Here is an 18,791-nt window from a genome sequence, read left to right as displayed (position 1 = left end):
GAGCCAAAATGGTTTGAGCAGCTGGTCAACAGGGAGACATATCCACTCCTGGAGGCCTCTAGAAGACAAACATACTCATTTTTAACTCCTTCAGAGCGTAGGATCAGAGAAGAGGATCACAGTGTTACCTGTCATGTGGATGGCAAGATAGCATATGCTGGAGGAATTTACAGCTGAATGACACACCTAGGGGGAGAAGAGGAGAATGTGATGTACATTTAGACATTCAAGTTACATTGACCAGAAACATGTATGCACAAACGGACAATTTAAAGGATCGAGCTAGCTGACATCTCTTGTTTCAGCTTTGTCCCACTAATCCAATGTGGTGCAACTGGTAAACCACCAAGCCTTGATCTCCTTGAGCCTCTCTATTCAAGCCAGGTGAGATCAAAAGCCCAGGTCCACGCTGGGAAACCTTGAGAGCAGAGCTGCTGCTGGCTCTGAGGTGTTAGTGTGTCCCTGCCCAGAAAAACAGTCAGTTTGTCCTTGTGGCTGTGCCACCATGATAAAAGGGCATGCCTGCGCCTGGAGGCAGCACACAGCAGTGGCCAGCCACAGCTTGTGCTCATTTCACACAGTTGAGGCTTTTTTAGAAAAAAAAGGATTAAGAATGTCCAAAACCTGAACAATGTGAGGGCCTGCTTCAATAAGGCTAGAAGATTATTCCAGCTGTTTGGGGCTGGGAGCCTAAAAAAGCTAAGCATGCCTCCCATAGGCAGCGTAGACCCAGACGCTTGTATGTGAATGGGCTGGTTTAAGCAGAGGGCAGATCTGCAGCCAGTGCTAGATAAAAGGACACAGAACAGTACTGTAAATAAGGAGAGAACGATTATAAGCCTTAAAAATAACCTTCAGGAAACGCGTGGCTGCTGTTCAGCTGCTGGCTCCTTTGTTCTGCTTACAGTTTTCCATCCTTTTTTTTTTTTTTTTTTCTCCCCTTTTTTGGTTTCCAGGACAAACACTGGGGCCGTGGGAGGCAGCAGTGCCTCTCTTGGCATTGCTCTCATACTCTTCAGAGCGAGAAGCTGCGAAACGGCGGGGACAGCATGTTCCCTGCTGGCTGCTCCGGGGACTTGAAAACATGTTTGTGTCAAGTCAGCGAGAGGCCGCCCGGGCCGGTCACGCCACCTCATTCCCTCCTTCCCTGCCTCCCTCTCAAGGCTGCTCGAAGGAGCCGTGCCGAAGTCCAAGCCTATGTTGGAGGCTGCTCCAGGTGCTGCTGGCAGTCTGTGCCTGCCGGCATGGAGCCACTTGCCCCAGCCTGGCCAGTACACCCAGCTCACCTGAAATCGAGCCAGGGCTGCAAAGGGCAGCTCCGGCGGGTGCCAGCCACCAGGCAGGACCAGCTGCCACTTAATAGCAAACCCAGCAGCACGGCCAGGCGACACTGGTTTATGTGTCCTGGTCAGCTAAAAAAGGAGCCTTCCTCCTTGTCGTCTCCAGCCAGAAAACCTCTGCCAAAGCTTGTGAGAGAATGGAAGAGGGACAAGGACATTGAGGGGACACAGGGTGCACAGCTCAGTGCTGGCCAGGCAGGGCTGGGTATGGCCTGCAGCAAGGTGAGGTGTGTGGGTGCTACATGGAGGGGAACAGTGATGGCCAGGTGTCCATGCAGCTTCAAACAGCTGGAAAGAGATGAAAGAAGAGAGCTGCCTGCCCCCCAAATCTGCCCACCCACCCTATGAGCAAGGGACTTTGAAGGCTTGGAAATGCAGGCCTGGCTCTGGGTGGCACAGGCCTGAGGAGAGGTGCAGCAGCTCCAGGCCCCAGCAGGGCTTCCCACCTCCCTTGCTAGAGTCCGCATTTTCTGCACAGAGAAAAATAGAAAACCACTGTAAAACTCATATTAAAAGTATGAGCCCTGGGAGGCTGTATGCTGCCACGGGGAATGCAGGTTGAAAGTCATGAGTACCAAACATCACCCCCAAACGTGCAGAAGCCAACACGTGCAGAGAGGGGGTGGCATGCTGCTCTCTCCATCTGCATCCTCAAGGAAATTCAGCCCCTGAATGCTGGAGCATGGAGTCACATAAACACTGAAATAATACACAGATGCTGTCTTAAACAACAGGTCTGGGAAGATCTTAATGTTCCTGTGTTAAGCCCTCTAAATAATTTCTTAACTAATCCAGCAAAAATAATTAAGCAATTGTCTCTCAGCTTTATACTGGAATGCTGCACAACCTGAAGGTCACACCAGGTTTGACTGCATTACGTACCTTTAAGACAGGAATAATGCTGTGGCACGTAATGTACTGCGTCTACCCAACAGCTGCAGATTGCACAGTCAGTGTCCTGACATCTGCACAAACAAATGTAAATATAAAAGTTTACTACTTCTCTTTCCAGCTGGTCAAAATTCCTTTAGTTTAGAGGAGTCTGACTTTGTTGATGTCTCATTACTGTCTGTGTGTGCATGTGTATGTGTAATTCATTACAGATTATTTTTAACTGTACCTTCAGTGTTCCAAAAAGCTGCCCCAAACAAAAGCTATCCAAAAATAAAATAAAATAAAATAAAATAAAATAAAATAAAATAAAATAAAATAAAATAAAATAAAATAAAATAAAATAACAACAAAAAACACACACATAACAACAACAACACAACAACAACAAAAACAACAACAACAACAAGCAAACCACTATAAGGTGGGAGAGAAAGAAATCACTGAAATTCTGTGGATTTACAGTACAGGGAAGGGCAGGGCTAAGGGAGAAATGAACCCAGGTGACAGACTGGGATCCAGATTTCCAGCAGGAAAATGAGAGCTGCTGGCACTGAGAGGTTTGTTCAGCACTGACACAGGCAGACGACAGAGTGCCCTTGAGTTCAAGGGAGCCGTGCACATTTGGAAACAACAGAAGTGACTCAGCTTTGGCAGGTAGATGTAATTCGATGGGTCTCACTGCAGCTGGGTCTTCAGGGTCAGTTTTGCTCTGCGTGGATGTTAAAATACCTATGTTACTTTCTGTCAGTAGACAGCTTTGCCCTGACCACAGTGTCATCTCCTCACCTGGGCTCTCCAACATGCTGTGTGCTTGTAGCCTGCCAAGGCTCTGCCCTGCCCTTCAGCAGCACCGGCGTTTTTGTACTGCATGAACCAGTGTCCATGTATTTATAGGTCACACGATTCTGTTCCCGCTTTTAGAGAGCATTATTCTGAAGTAGACTTTCTGCAAGTGTTGCTACTCTTTTGTTTCCATCTATTTTTCCTCAGGTATTAAGAGTTATTTGTTCTTGGTCCCTGATCAACTCATGGTTTTTGTGGAGCTATCAGGAACAGGTAAAGGTCCATTTCATTGACCAAACTTGTCTGCATTCAACACCCCCTCCCCAAAAATAGTCAGTAGGCTTATTGCTGTAGTCGGGCAGTGCAGCTCCCCGTTGATAGTTACTACTGACATCACCTAGCTCAGTGCTAATTGCAGTACAAATAGCCTAAGCAGCTGTATCCATTACATTGATACAAGGATGAAATGCAGAGGGATTCTGGCACTAAGCAGAAGGCATCACTAGCCATCCCTTGCTGGAAATGACAGAACACAACAGTGTGCTAGTGGTGTAAAAATCATCATGTGCCCTGCTGTCCTCTTTTCAAATACCTTAATTGTAATTTAGCAGCACATAGAGTGCCTGTGCAAGGTAAAGGACTAAGAAAATGTTAGCTGTGTATTAAAATTAAGCAGGTCATTGGAATGCATAATGTACATAGTCACCTTTCCACTTCATGTGTTACGAAGCTTAAGATGCATTTGGAGAAATAGTCAGAAACAAATTTCTGAGCCGCCAACCAATTTCGTCTGACAGCTGCTGTATATAGCAATCTTTTCTGACCCACTCATCTGCTGTAGCAGAAGTCCCTGCCGTTCTTCAAATAGAGACTGTGGTAGATCTTTCCACTACTTTAATATAATTCTTAGGGAGGTTAAGGTGTCAGATGCTAGCTAGGCTTTGGCATCTCTGCTAATAGCATGTTCTGCACTGTCATTTAGTAGAAGAGCAAACCCTAGGGAGTACAGGGAAATGCTACTTCCATATCCTGAAAGTAAACGGAAATATTGCTGTGTCCGACCCATCTGTATCTTGCAGCATTTCAGAAAAGCAGCAGCAGCCCATCAAGAGCTCTGCAAACCTTCCAGCATACTGAAAAACTGGCATGCCTCTTTGGCTTCTATGAGTTTAATAAAGGTATATAATAGCACAGGCCACCCCAGACCGTTTCAATCTTCCTTCCAATCTTAAAGACTGAACTCTTCTATGTTTAATTTACAGGCATTTATCCCTTGGGATAAATGTAATGCCAAAAGTCTTAGCACATTCTGAAAAAAAAAAAAAAAATCCTATATATGAATGAGCTGAGCCTCTGTGATCATTTTAATTGGTCCAGCAGTGCTTGCAGCTAAAAGTAAAGCTGCCACCTTTCATGGCAGACCAGACTTTTTCTCCTACCCCCTAATAATTCTGCTTCAGACATTTTATAAAAATAGTGCTCAGTCTCACTCTGTTTGGGATATATATATAAGTTCATGTTCGCAACCATTAATTTGATTCCATCAAAAGTAGTGTATGGGCTATAACATATTGTTCTATGGAAAGGAGGTGATCTTTCAAGATGGTAAGTGGTTCTGAATAAATAAAATTTCAGTGATGCTAAAACGCTTACGGGAATGTATTACTTTATGTTCTGATACTCTGACTTGGGTTGAAAAACTGTTCTGAATCAGAGCAAAGATTCGACTGGGATCTATCCCCAAGTCTCCTCACACATGAATGCATACACATGCCAATGCGCATGCAAACCTGCGCAGAGTTTGCTCTCTTGTAGTCAGGAGTTTTAGTCCTAACTCTTTCAAGATGATTCAGGCAGCAGCAGCATCCTCCACACAGCCCCAATGACAAGGCCATGTAAGATCATGAAGAAGGATGCAGGCAACCCATCTCCTTCCCCTGCTGGCTTTTCAGCTGCTAAGGGCAGAAAGAGATGGAGATCCTGCCTATGCCATGGGATCCCCAGGCCCTATATCTGTGATTTTGGCTTTGAACCTTTTCCTCTTTATAATCCAATCTCATCTTACTGCAGTTCATTGAGAGAAGAGCAAGGGATGTGGAACTAGTTTGTGCTGGAGGTCCCTTGTTCTGGAGGTCCCAAGGCAGAGTATTGCTGCCTTTCAGCCAAACAACAGACTGTTAACAGGTAGCTTGTGTCTGGAGGAGGGCTGGATGATGCTGGCTGTTGAGTATTGCCTTGAAGGACTAGCAATGAATGCGTTAACAAAATGCATCATGCTCTAGGACCATTCTGTATGCAGACAATTGTTGATACTTAGCCAAAGTCATGTTTGCAGAGAGAAAACCTACTTGCCATATTTCTAAACCTTGTGCAACCTATGAGGTCTTGATAGCTCTGCACACAGTAGGAGGCAACAGAGGAAATAACTCTCCTCACCTTTTACCAGCAACAGTGGAAAACTAGCCTGTCTCGATGATAAATGGTTGGCTGGAGGCTGAGCAGGAGCTGATCAAGATGTGCTGCTTCCTTTTCCAATGTCCCGAGTTGCCACTTTGTGGTCTCTGGCTCCTCTTCTTGGCATTAGGCTGGCATGACTAGCAGCAGCAGCGCTGTAGGCTGTGCTGTCTGGGGCTCCTTGTTCCAGCATTTAAAGACAGACCAACTACAAGCAGATGTTTAAAGATTTTGAAGGAAAATACAGTGCTTAACAGTGTTAGGCTGGTTTTGTCTTTAGTTTCACCTACATGCTCTCTCCGTGGATAAATCAGCAGGGTTTTCAGTCAAACTGGATCCCATCAGAAATCAGGGTACAGGTTTAAAATTGTTAAAAGAGCGATTTAAAAAGTGGATGTCTGTATTTCCATGAACTTCCAAATTATGGCTCTGTACTGGCCACAAAAACGTGCAAAGTGTCTCTGTGTTTGTAGGTGGCACCTTTTATAAAGCAAGAGGAGTAAAAAATGTAATCTGGTTGATGACTGTTGGCAAGTCATTGAGGGAACAGTGGGAAAGGTTTGCCAGTGGGAAAGGGCAGTTCAGGCTTTATGCCCATGTGTACTTTAAATATCCTAACAGGCTGTGAAGTGCAGTGAAAATTTGCCAGATATGGCTACATTTCTACTGAGAAGCCAAATGGCAAAAACAATTCATTTCACAGAAAACACCAGGCAACCCTGAAACCATTTTTATGCTATTATTAATCAAGTTCAGACTTTCAGGTGTTACAACCCAGTCTCTTCTTATTGCCACTTGCAGACATCCAATATGTTGAAGCTTTGAAAATGTAAAAGGATGATCAGGAATTATATGACAACATGAAATTTCAAGGAATCTGCACTACGAGTAATAATATATGTACCTCATAAACCTAAGAAATTATGAGGTACCCCCATGCCTCATATGGGCAGCTCCATCTAGTGCATGGAAATAGAGTACAGTAAGATTAAAAAGGAAAGAACTGTTAAAAAGTAACAAATAATAAGGTTTGCTTACTGTTGTTCTTTCTAACTCCAACAACAGAAGCAATTAAAGTGCATCAATCGGGTCTTTTTTTCTGCGATGGGGATGTTCTCCAGCGTTTTTAACGGCTTGCAAATTCCTATGACTATAATCAGCCTGATCCCACTGTGCTCCCTGTCAGATACCACAATGGCAGTAATCTGGCACCTGCTTGGGTACAAAGCTTGGAAGTGAGGCTGGGTGCCCACAGAATAAAAATTAAGTGTGTTCACTGCAAAGAGGGAGGATCAGAGGGAATTTAGGAACACTGGTGACAGCCTTTTTTCTTCTCTCTCAGCAAGAGAGTCCTCACTACGACAGGTCAAAAAACGCTGCTATTGTTCTGCCTTAAACCTCCCTCTTCCAGATGCAGAATTTCATTTCCAGAAGCAGCCAGTGTGGGGATGTCTTCCAAATAAAGCCAGCTACCTCCATCTGTCTCTTCTGGGCTGCCCAGCTTGCCTCACTGTCAGACTGTTCAAAAAGCAACAAACATTTTCTTGCCTTGTTTTTGTTGAAAATCCTCTTTCCCATTCTTGACTTACACAGATACAGTGCCTAGAGAAGCAGTGGATTTAGATAACTCAAGCTTTCCCTGTCCTTCAAAATTCACTTTAGAAAAATTTCATCATTTTAGTAAAGTACAAGGACCTATGTCACAACTTTATTCATATCAGGAGGCACTTTCTCATGGCTTGTGCTCACTTTGAAATACTCTGTTAGGACTGGAAACAGTTAAATAACTATTGACATTGCCGTCTAGCTTAAACATAGACCTGTGAACTAGCATTCAGCATACAAGCTTTGATTAATGAAAACTGAGATGGAAGGAAAGCGATTCAGATAAGGGCTTGATTAAAAATATTGGGCTACATTAGAACTAAATTTTATCTCAGGATTCAAGAGGATGGGTTTGACTAGATATTTGTGATATTGATAGAACACTTGTTAGGCCTCTTACTGCTAATAAGAACTCTTATCACTGTTCTTTCTGCCAACAGAGTGATGTGTAATACTAAATAATCTGTACGTTTCTTCAAGTGCTATTATTGCCACTTTGCAAGACACAGAGGCACTGAACAGCTTGGCCTCTCCTGTGTGTCTGGGAAGAGCCTCATGTGCTCAATAAAATGGGTTTTATCTGCAGGTCAAATCACACATTTGCCCTTGCTGCAGGATACCTAGTGTGTGCCCCTGCATCTCACCCTGTGAACAGGAGACAACAGCTTGGTAAGAACCAAATATTTCCTGCTGAGCAGGAAACCAGCACAGACAGGTCTGAAAGCACAGAGCATCTGGCAGGCCTGGTACAGCTTGGCCAGCACCTCTTCAGTGTGGAAACACCTTTCAGTTAAGGTGGGATTCTTCTCTCCTGTGCCTAGCTACCAAAATAAAAACAAAACCAAAAACAAACCAACCAACCAAACAAACAAACACAATGTGGAATATAAGTGGAATATAGTCTGTGTTAATAGGCTAGGAATATTTTGTATTAAATGGACAGAAATGTTTGTGTTCTTCACATATCCCATCCAACACCATCCTGAGGGATGCAGCTGTGTAAGTACAGTTGTTCAGCTTACATGAACAAGTCCAGTCCCTCTGCCTTTCTCAACACCAGGATGCAAATTTAATGTAGGTCACACTTAGGGTGGAAACAGGACAGTTTCTTGCTAAGACTTACCCAGGCATAAATATGAATGCTCAGAAATTTCAGTGCTGTAGATTTTGATCCTGTTCACATACAATGACTGAGAGTGGGAAAAAAAATAATCTTACAATTAAAAATGATATTATTATGACAAAGCTTTATAAGGTACAGACAGGTGTAGTGAAGACTGAACTAAGACTGAATTCAGCATCAATCCGTAAGCAACTACTGAACTCCTGTCTGTGGTCATGATTCAAAGCAGTTCCCCCATTTCCTTCTGGGAAAGCATTTCTATGACTAATGAATGTACTACTTTTTGACAGTACCCTTTCTTTTACTCCTAAAATGACAGCTGAATAAAATTACAGTGAAACGGTACCAAAGGTTGCTTGGATTGAATCTAATGATATCTAGCAGGCAGTGGAATAAATACTCAAAGAAATGGAAGCATCACTGACAGGGTCATTGAAGCTAGAATGAACAAAGCATCCAAACACACAGCCCTGTGTTCGTATGGAGGGAGGCTGCTCCAGCTCTGCCTCCCCGCTCCGCTCTGTGGACTGCAGCCCTGAAAAGGGCCATAAATGCCAGCCCAGCTGCTAGCTGGCCCGAGACCATACAGAAGTGAAGGTCTGTGTGAGCCTGGAGCTCCAGCACCACGCAGAGTCGTGCAGATCTGGGAAGAGGCAGGCTGGCATGCACAGCCAGCTCTGCTGCAGCTCAGTAGATTATCCCCTCTGGCTCCAGCAGCAAGTACTTCTTCATGGACACGGGGATGGAGAGTAAGGGGATGCCTCGGTGGCATCTTTCTGACAACATCACCCGAATAGCACACCTGCACAAGTGCATGAGCGACCGCGGTGAGTTGCTGCACACAGTGAACAGTGAGTCGTAGAAATCCTGGTACCGCTGCAAAACACACACACACAGAAAAAAAAAAAAAAAAAAAAAAAAAAAAAAAAAAAAAAGAGTATTTTAGGGCACTAAAGCTTCTTTCCTGTCCTCCCTTTCCCCTCCCAACACATGGTTCTTAGCAAGGGTAAAAACCTGTAGAGCTGCCCTGTCACCTTAAGCCGCTCACCGCAGCAGGAATTTGGTTTGGCCAAAATTATGCTTGCCTCAAATACTTCGTGTTTATTATTACGCTTCATTATTACTATTTAGGAGAAAAAGGTCCTTAATGTTTCATTCTGTGTTCACATGATTATTTTTTTTCCTGAATAAAGCTGATCTGAAAAAAACAGTTAGTCTTGCAGTTCCTCTGGCTGCATAGCTCTGCATTAATAATAAAGATGATGTTCCCTAAGCATCACTGACAATGTAAAGCAGACATTGGTATACTTTACTTCAGCACTGAGTTGAACATCCTGAAAAACCCTGGTATTAATCAAGAACTAGCTTTAAAATGGAATATTGGGACTATGCAGATTTCTGAAGTAATGAGATAATTATGTCAAAGCCCATCCCCCAATTTGGCACTTTGACAACATCTCTTCCCTCTTTGACCTCATTTTTCATTTAAATTCTCCCTTGTATTTGCAGCTAACCAGTCCTATGGTTAGAAACAGAAACTACAGAAACTTAACCCATGCAACAGAACCTAAATGTCTACCTAAATATATACCTTGTAATATGGTGCTTTTAAAACAATTGCCGACCTGAAAAAATATATAAATACACTCACTGGAAGATCTGAAGATACACCAGTGACAGCCAGAATATTTTGCACTTGCTGAGTGCAGGGATATCTGAGCTTCTTCAGCACCCCTGACAGGGAGTGCAGCAAAGGATAATGTCACTATGAGACTTTCTCAAAAAAAAAAAAAAAAAAAAAAAAAAGTCTATTGAAATCTCCAGGTGACATAGAGATCCATTTATCTTCATTTTATTGAAGGAGATTCAATTTAAAATCAAAAACTTTTTACCCAGCATATCTGGAAAAGCAATATTTTTATTGGAAATAACTTTTTCTGAGAAACTATATTCAACTAAACTGTGTGAAAACATTTCACAAAATAAATAAATAACCAGCTTGTATGTCCAGAGTGTTCTGAACTCTCTTATTCTCTCTTACAAAGATAAACTATTATTTAAAGCTACAGCATAACCCTGAACATCCCACATCACTGAAATTCCCACTGTCATCAGGACAACACAGAACAATCTGTATTTCTTAAGTGTTTTCAGCAGATTTGGATATGGTACCTATCTCAAAAGAAAAAATCCCCAGTTTTGGGCCAGCTTGTGTGAAGTGAATGATATTAAATGCAGAAGTCCCAATCCTCTGGTGTGTTATTCCCTTTCAAAAGCATTCTCAGTTTTCTGTGGCCAGGTACAAAGAACAAATAATAAGCCTGGATTTTACTCAGTTACAACTCATTAAGAGCTTACCTCAAAGACATCATCAGGTATGGCTGCTTTCCACTTAGATGTTGATTTGATGTGCTCATAAGAGTTGACGACAATCTCCACAGCTCTGGGGTGGGAATGACAGGCCTGTAGCACCTGCAGTCAGGATGTACAGAGACTATGAGCACTGCCAAGAGGCACTGGGGCTAGCCTGGCTGTGAGGACACACAGGAATGGACACATCTAAAATCACCTCTGCCTAATAACTTTAGCTCAGAAGGAGGAAATTGTTGCTCACACCCATGGAATAACACTTCACATTCACACGGTAGGATGTGCATTTTTGACCCACGCAGCAGACAGGCTTTCACAGACAAAGCTGCAGAGCATCCCTCTGGGATAAACATCATCCTACACATTTTGCAGATGGGAAATGATAGATTGGAACCGAGCCCCGCTCCATGCAATGGGAGAAGGTGGAGGCAGGAAGAGGAGACCCCAGGCCTGGCTCTCAAACACACTCTAGAAAAATTAGTTGTTTTGTTACAGACAGGACCAGCTCATCCTCAGCTCAGGAAGGCAAAAACAAAGGTTTAGCATTTTTTTCCAAAGGTTCTGGTTGCTTGGATTGATAAAATTTTATATATACAGTGGAGGGACTGCAAAATTATGCTGAAGGCAAAAAATGAGAGAAAATGAGCCCTGACTAGAGCAAGCTTACCTCATTGCCTGATATAAGAAGGCTACCAGCTACAGTGCTTTGGGCTTTGAAGAGCTGCTGAAATTCTTTGGGAGGGATTTTGCAATTATTATTATTATTATTAGTAGTAGTAGTAGTAATCAGCTATGAACCCAGGCCCAGAATTTCCCTTTATTTCTCACATTTCCTGAAAACAAGCCCAAGCTTCAGTGAGATCCATTTCAGTTTGAATGGATTTGTATTTCTAAAGGTCAGAAGTGGCAAATTGAATCATCTCAGCTCACCTCTAGTCTTTGGTTGAGGCCATAAAATATGCATTTTGTACAACCCAGTTCAGCATATTGGAGCCAGGTTTGATGAAGGCATGTAGGTTTTCTGAAATGAGAATGTGAATCAGCTCTGAAAAATTAGGCTTTAGCCAGCATTTAGAATTTGGAGTTTCAGGCTGATTAAGAGTGAATATGGGACCTGCATCTGGTTTCTGGCATTAGCAATGGCAATTTTGCTTCAGGTAAATGATATCAACCTTACAACAGATTTTGAGCATTCTGGGCCCACAGTTTACATGACTCCTGCAAATCCTGGTATCACCAAACCCTGAAGTTTGGGTCTGTCACTCCCCTCCTGTTCCAGACATCCCCTCTCTCTGTACCCCCGCGCTGTACAAAGCCACCATTAACCTTGTGGAATTGCAGAGGATATATCCTGGCTGCTCCGTGGTTCAGCAGCAGCTGGTAGCAGATGTCAGGCTGGGCAGCTGGCCGTACAGACATCACTTTGATGATGTACTGCAGGGGCGCACAGCCGTTGACATCCATGATGTTTGCCTCTGCCCCTGCCTCCAGCAGCATGTGCAGCAGCACATGGTCACAGTTCCAGGCAGCTTTGTGGAGTGGTGACTTGAAATCCTCATCACGGCTGTTCACCTCGGCTTTGTAGTCTAAGAGCATGCGGCAGATGAGGTGGTGGTCTGGGCTGTACGTCTGGTCCTTGTAGTGCAGGGCCCAGTAGGCCGCGCAGGCCAGCGGGGTCTCCAAGTGGGCATTGACGGCATCTACCTGCGCCCCTTGTTCCACGTAAAAGGCCACGAGCTCGGGGATACCCAAACGTGCAACAGTGTGCAGAGGGGTCTCCTCGTCCTGGTTGTTGGTTTTTATGTTCACGTTTGCACCTGCCAAGGAAAGATGATAGAAAAAAAAAATAATAATCAAGGGAACAGAATCCCAGTTTGGACAGCTCTCTGCTAGAGCCCTGCTACCCAAGGAGATTGTAAAGGATTGCAAACCCTTTTTTTTTTTTTTTCACATCAAAATACAATTAGCAAGGGTCAAGGATTCTGCATTGCTGAGGCATCTGGGAAACCCTCAGAAACTTCACATTCTTGGATCCAGTTTCTGGTGTCATAGCTTGGCCCTTGAGCTGATAGAGGGCCTTATCTGAACACTGCTTTGGAGCAGCATTCAGGTCCAAATCTCTGTGTGAAGTGCTTTTTCCTGTAAATTAAGAACTGAAGGAAAAAGAAGATCTTTATTCCTACTCTGTAAAATAGCTCTGCTCAAATCTGTACCCTGAGAAAGCTTCCTGCAGCACCTCGTTGACTGTGAGCCTAGAAGGACATTTTATGATAGATCCGTAGATTATTAAAATAAAATAAAATAAAATAAAATAAAATAAAATAAAATAAAATAAAATAAAATAAAATAAAATAAAATAAAATAAAATAAAATAAAATAAAATAATAAAATAAAATAAAATAAAATAAAATAAAATAAAATAAAATAAAATAAAATAAAATAAAATAAAATAAAATAAAATAAAATAAAAAAGAAAGTCCCCAGCTGAGGGTCTGGATCCTGTTTCCAAGCTGTTAACAGGACTGCTATAACAGCTCTATTTGTACCGAATTTATATTCCAGTTGAAGCAACAGCACCATCTACTGTGCGCCGAAGGGCAGCTGCTGCAGGACAGACGGACAGGAGCCCGGCCCCTGCCTTCTGCCAAAATAGTGCCAGGGCTCCGCATCTTGCAGCCCTGGGACTTTCCGGCTGCCTCCTTCCTTTCCATCCACCAGCAATTTGCGCTGAAGAAGTGCAAATTGCTGGAGGAATAGTTCTTAACACTGCTTATTAGAGGAAAGATCGGCGAGAGCCTGTTCCTGAAAGCAAAGCAGAACTGCAGTATAGTATATATCATGTATACAATGTATATAGTGTGTGTGTATAGTTACACAATTTTATTTACTTATAAATAAATAAATAAATAAATAAAATTGTTCTCTCCAGCCTCACGAAGCCATTACATGGCCAAAGTTACACTAAAACCGAGCTGTACTAACGGAGAGGGAGAAAGAGGCGTGAGAAATTACCTCTGGGCTGAGTGCTAATCCCACTAAACCACGCTGAGCGTTACTCATGTTACACGGCCCTGAGAGGATCAGCAGCACAGGTCTGGAGGCGGTAAGCAAACCCGGGCACAGATCTGCCCGGCTGGCCGCTTGCCCAGGTGAGAAATGGTTAAACTGCGTTTACCTGAGCTGACCCGTGTGAGAGCACCAGTGAAGAGGGCAGGGTGGGAGATGCCAGTGGGAATCCTTGGGACAGGGACAAAAACAAAACCCTGTCTTTGGCTTTCGGGTGTGTGCACACCTGCCATGTTCTGCTCCAGACCTTGCCCACCTTGAATCTCTGTTTCACGTGGAGGTCTGTGTTTGCAGGGTGCTTTGGGATGAAGGCTGGCTTGCACAGTGCTATTATTCACTCACTGATGGGTGGGTGGAGGAAGCCTGCAGAATACAACCTTTCATTTGCAGCATTTTATAAAAGTACATTCGACTTTTAAGCTTTTCCATGGTAGCAAATTCAACTCCTGCTGTCAGGACTGCTTGCTTTGGGCAGGAGACAACTGGCAGTATTTATTTTCCTTTCTAGCAAACAAAATAATATGTATCTTTCCAGCAGAAGAAAAGTGATGTGGTTATTCATTTGGGATTTCAGATTGCCTTGCCCACAAAACATGCCTGGGCTCTACATCTCAAGAAAAACCTTCAAAACTTGTAGCCAAAAAACAACAACACGTGTTTGTATTTGCCATGGCACAGTGTGACAAATAGGGGAATCTGTCTATTTGTAACTTAGGGCTCTTGAACTGCCTGACTTTGCTGTACCCCTTTTATTAAGTCCTGAGACATTTTCCTGTGTAAAGGACACAGTGGAAGGAACAGCAATATACTTATCCATGAATTATATCTATTCATAACTTCATTTGTTACAGATGATCAACTACATAACATATCTCACTCCAGGAAAATTAAATTTTATATAATAACATTTTTTCCCCAGTAGGTACAGGAGTTTGGTAGCTGGCAATTAAGAGACTGTATGAAAAACTGCATGTTTTTCTCAGGGACAAGTCAAATACAAATTAATAGAAGAATTTATGGAGATCAAGGAAACGTGAGCAACAAAGACAGGGGTAGGGGTGCACTTTCATGTGAAAACTTTTCAATAGTAAATCTAGATGAAGAAGACAGAAACAAAAATAGAGAAGAAACTCATTCAGAGGAGCTCTTCTGCTGAAGGACTGGCTGGGCAGCAGGCTGGAAGCACTGAAATGGGAAACATCCCTGGAGTAAGGGCCTGTGGCCAGGGTGAGGGGAAGTCAGATGGGGTGAGGAATCAGGGCAGGAGAAACTTCAGCTGATCAAAGAGATGGGGAAAAGAAGTCTGGGATGAAGAGGCGAGTCAGCTGGGGATGGGACGGATAAATATACGTACTTTGGCATCTTGCCTCCTAAGGCAAGCCACAAGTCATGCCCACCATCTCTAGTCACACTGTGAGAGACTCTCCAGAGTTTTACCTTACCTCTCCAAATCAGCTGCTGGGCGCAAGGCATGGAGGTTCGTGTCGTACAGAAGTGCAGGGGCGCCTGCCCGCTCATTGAAAAGCAGTTCAGCTTAGCTCCATGGTTGCAAAGGATCTTGAGGCACTCGACATTTGCTGTTTCACATGCTATGTGGATTGCAGCTTTACCATTGGGCCGGCAGTTGATTGTAGCTTTGTGATTGAGCAGGACCGAAAGACTCTCCAGATGCCCGTACATGACAGCCAGATGAAGCCCAGTTGCCCAGGATATTTTTAATTTGTAGCTAGGTAGCCAATACCCTGTACGAAACGAAAAAGCATTACCATCCTTGGATAAGATTTTCCCTTGGATTATCCACTTACTGAGAACAATGGAGGAGGAAGAAAAGGCTGGAGATTTGGCTTAATTTGCCATCATTTCACCAGCTAGAGTTTAGTGCACACGTAGTTCTCTCAAGCATAACTTCATTAGGTACTTTTCCTATGTGCACTGAATAGCCTGTCTTTTGGAGAGATAATTCCCATGTAGATGTACCCCAAAGGCAGCTTTTGTTTTTCTGGTGACCTCTGGAGACTGAATGATGATGATGATAATAATAACAATATTATTATAACAATAAAAACAATGCAAATATAGTAATATTTATATAATAATAATAACAATAATTATAAAGGTTTAGTGCATTTGAAATGCCACTAGCTAAAAATATGGGGGAAATGGGCTCTTCAGTCTGCCAACAGCTAAACAAATAAGAATAAAAAGGAGTAAGTTGGAATAAGAAGGCAGTATTTACTCAGGCCAGTGACTCAACAGACAGCTTATCCTGCTGTTTCTGCGTGGGAGACTGCAGGATCATGCATGTCAGGAGCTGGATTCAGACTCCTAGTGATGCATTGCACATAGATGACCCCTGGCAATGTGGCTGCAGCTGTATCACAGACCTTCTGCCAACTACTGCCCCTGAGGAGCACGGAGTGAAGAGTTTTGATGTTGATGTAAACTTGGTGGAAGAGCCAAATAGAAGCAGGGGCAGCTTAGTATGAAATTTGGATCCAAAATGTTCAGATTTTTCACAGATTTTTTTTTTTAACTTATAAACAGGTGTAAGACCAATGTTTGTTCCCAAGATAGGACTACATGTTTAATGCAGTCTCTGAAGTGATTACTATAATCATTTGTTAAAAAAATAATAAATAAATCTGTGCAGAAGAGCAGGATAAATCTGAAACTTTTATTTCTCCTTTTTTTTTTTTTAGGTACAGCAGCTGCTTCTTAGCTAGAATGTGCCTATAAAATTTTCTGGGTTTGATTTATTTATATCTACTTGGACAAATGCCTGGTTAAATACTGTTATCAAGAAAAAGACAGAAAAATGCTGCAGATGTATAATGAGGCCACATTAATTCAGACCTTTGTTTTTGAGTCTTTAGTTTTATACAGTTTTTCCACCTTAATTTCTCCTAGATACAATTTTTGCAGGAATCATATGTACTGCACTAGACAGGAAGAGAGAGGGAGAGGAAGGAAGGAGACAGAAACAAACCACTGGTGGCAGAGAGAAACACCTTTTTCATCATTTGTCCGCAAACTGGGTGCCAGGTAGGTGGGCTGTATCCCAGAGTCTATGCATGCAGCACAGCAGGATGCTGAAACTGGATCCCCAACTGAACTCACATTTGGTGTTCCCCCTTGCTACCAGCCTGATCCCACACTGGGGTGGGCCTGAAGATATGTAGATGCCAGCCATAAATGATGTGAACAGCAGGACAGTGATCCTTAAAAGCCAAGTTACCCCTTTATACAGCCACAGCTTTCCTGCCTGAGACCACCCTTTATTTCCTTTACTTGTGCTGCTGCAGGTGAGCATCTCCCACATCCCCTGCCCAAACCCACAGACATCCCTGAGCCCAAGGGGATGGGACCTGGCACTGAGCAGGAAGAAGACACAGGCTTTGCAGGAGGCCTCTTTAAGCTCATCTGTTTCTTGGGGTGGAAACTAGCAATGGTGCATGAAAGGCCAGTGTCCTTGGCAGCTCTCAGCCTCTTTTGCAAGAGAGGAAGCCCCTCCGACACCCATGGCATCTCCTTCCCACTGCATTGCTTACAGCAGAGCTCAAGTTGTTTGAATGGCAGAGCTTAATTTTTCTCCCCTCTCCCTCCCCAAGGAAATCCCCCTCTTAAATCATGGTTATCTGGGATTCAGAACAAAGGCAAAATTTGCATTGTAGCTGACAGGGTGCCTTCTGCCTTTCAGAAAGACACAGCAGGTATACTGCTGTGATTTAGGCCATAGGGTGCATTTATCTCTTTCTCCAAAAGAAACGAGTTAATTCTTGCTGCCAAATGATCTACAATTAAAAATCCCATAGTCTTAAACTACCACCAGAACACATTTTAGCCTGCTGAGGGCAGAAGAGCAGATATTTTAGGATACACTCATCATTGTGTGGGTTAGCTCAGATGCTGTCCCCAAGGGAAGTAAGTCATGACTGCATCATCCTCACCCTTATGGAACCAAAAGAACAGCTGTTCACTAAATAAGAGGTAAACATAGAAAAGGGGAAGGGGTGGGATGTTGTCCCTCCCTTATGCCACAGGGGGGGAAAAAGAAAAAAAGTGCATTTGCTGTGCTGCTGAGACTGGAGGTGTTTATCTCCACGTATGCCTAACTTCCTAACTTCTGGCAAAAGTTGGTCATTGCTGCTTTTCAGATACTCATGAGGAGTCTGTTAGCAAGTAGGTAATGAAGTCTATTGATTTCAGCAGACAGCAAACTTGTTTCATTGTTTTGAACTGTAAGTTTCTGGAAACTCAGTATCTGGCTGACAGCTGGTTTGGATTTTCTACCTTCCAGAACAGCTGAAATGTCTTCTCTGTTTTTGTTTTTATTTTTTAATTATTATTTTTAATTTTAAGCCAAAATATTTTGATAAACCAGCAAATCCTCACTTTCTGTGAGCTTGAAAAACACAGCTCCTCCTATCCAGCAGCATTCAAGGTCCATAGGTTTTCTTTAGCTCTCCTAAGCCAAGAAGAATTCACTGGACTACTATTGTAAACTGCAAATGGAAGAGACTGATTATTTTGTTTCTGAACTGTCTGTTTATGTGTTGGGAAACATGCAAGACATTTGTACACCACGCTTAGCCTGCATGTGTCTATTCTGGGCTTTGCACTTTAATTTTCTGCAAGGAGATGGCAAAGGACCCGTCTTTCTGGACTTTCCTAAAGCTACAGCAGCTGCCCTGGTGGCGTGGAGGCTGGTGCTGGTGTCTGGCCTGCCCTGCACCAAGCCCTTCAGCACAGCTGATAAGCTCCCCTCCGGTGACCGCAGCCGTATGAGCCTACTGACATTGCTGCCCATGAGTCAACTTAGGCTGCAGCTTTAGGAGAGGCACGAGGCCACTGGAAAACTACCTGAACCCATCTACTTCCTGGCTTGTGAGTGCTGCCACGTTTACCTTGTTTATAGGATGCCAGGATCAGGTTTTCATCTTCCACTTCAAACACCGTGTCCACGTCTATTTTCTTTTGGTTCAAGAGCTCTTCCAGTGTCTCATAGTCATTGGACTTCAGGGCTTCAAGGAAAGCCTTTTTCACCAACTTTGCAGCTGCATTTCGAGTCATTTTCCTCTCCGTGTTCTCTCCTTCTTTGCATGTCTCCTCCAGATCCATTTCCAAATGTATTTATTTGTGCTGTGAAGAGGGGTACA

General features: G+C 43.3%; 1 protein-coding gene across 2 annotated transcripts; it reads right to left on the bottom strand.

The window, feature by feature from the left end:
• Positions 1-7,972: 7,972 nt before the first annotated feature.
• Positions 7,973-18,791, bottom strand: ASB4 (ankyrin repeat and SOCS box containing 4). Of its 2 annotated transcripts, none has more exons than XM_084281365.1 (5): positions 18,540-18,791; positions 15,078-15,377; positions 11,896-12,386; positions 10,558-10,671; positions 7,973-9,075 (listed from the first exon to the last, which is right to left on the bottom strand). In XM_084281365.1, exons 1-5 carry the CDS (start codon positions 18,751-18,753, stop codon positions 8,887-8,889), a joined length of 1,308 nt encoding a protein of 435 aa, XP_084137491.1. In that variant the 5' UTR covers positions 18,754-18,791; the 3' UTR covers positions 7,973-8,886. The 2 variants fall into 2 exon arrangements, with proteins under 2 accessions (XP_084137491.1, XP_084137492.1); XM_084281366.1 differs by having other exon boundaries at positions 12,142-12,386.

Source organism: Netta rufina (genome assembly GCF_964035555.1).
Source record: "Netta rufina genome assembly, chromosome: 2".
In the NCBI taxonomy this organism is placed as follows: domain Eukaryota; kingdom Metazoa; phylum Chordata; class Aves; order Anseriformes; family Anatidae; genus Netta; species Netta rufina.
The sequence above is the reverse complement of the archived record's forward strand: the minus strand, read 5'-3'. Positions and strand labels throughout refer to the sequence as shown.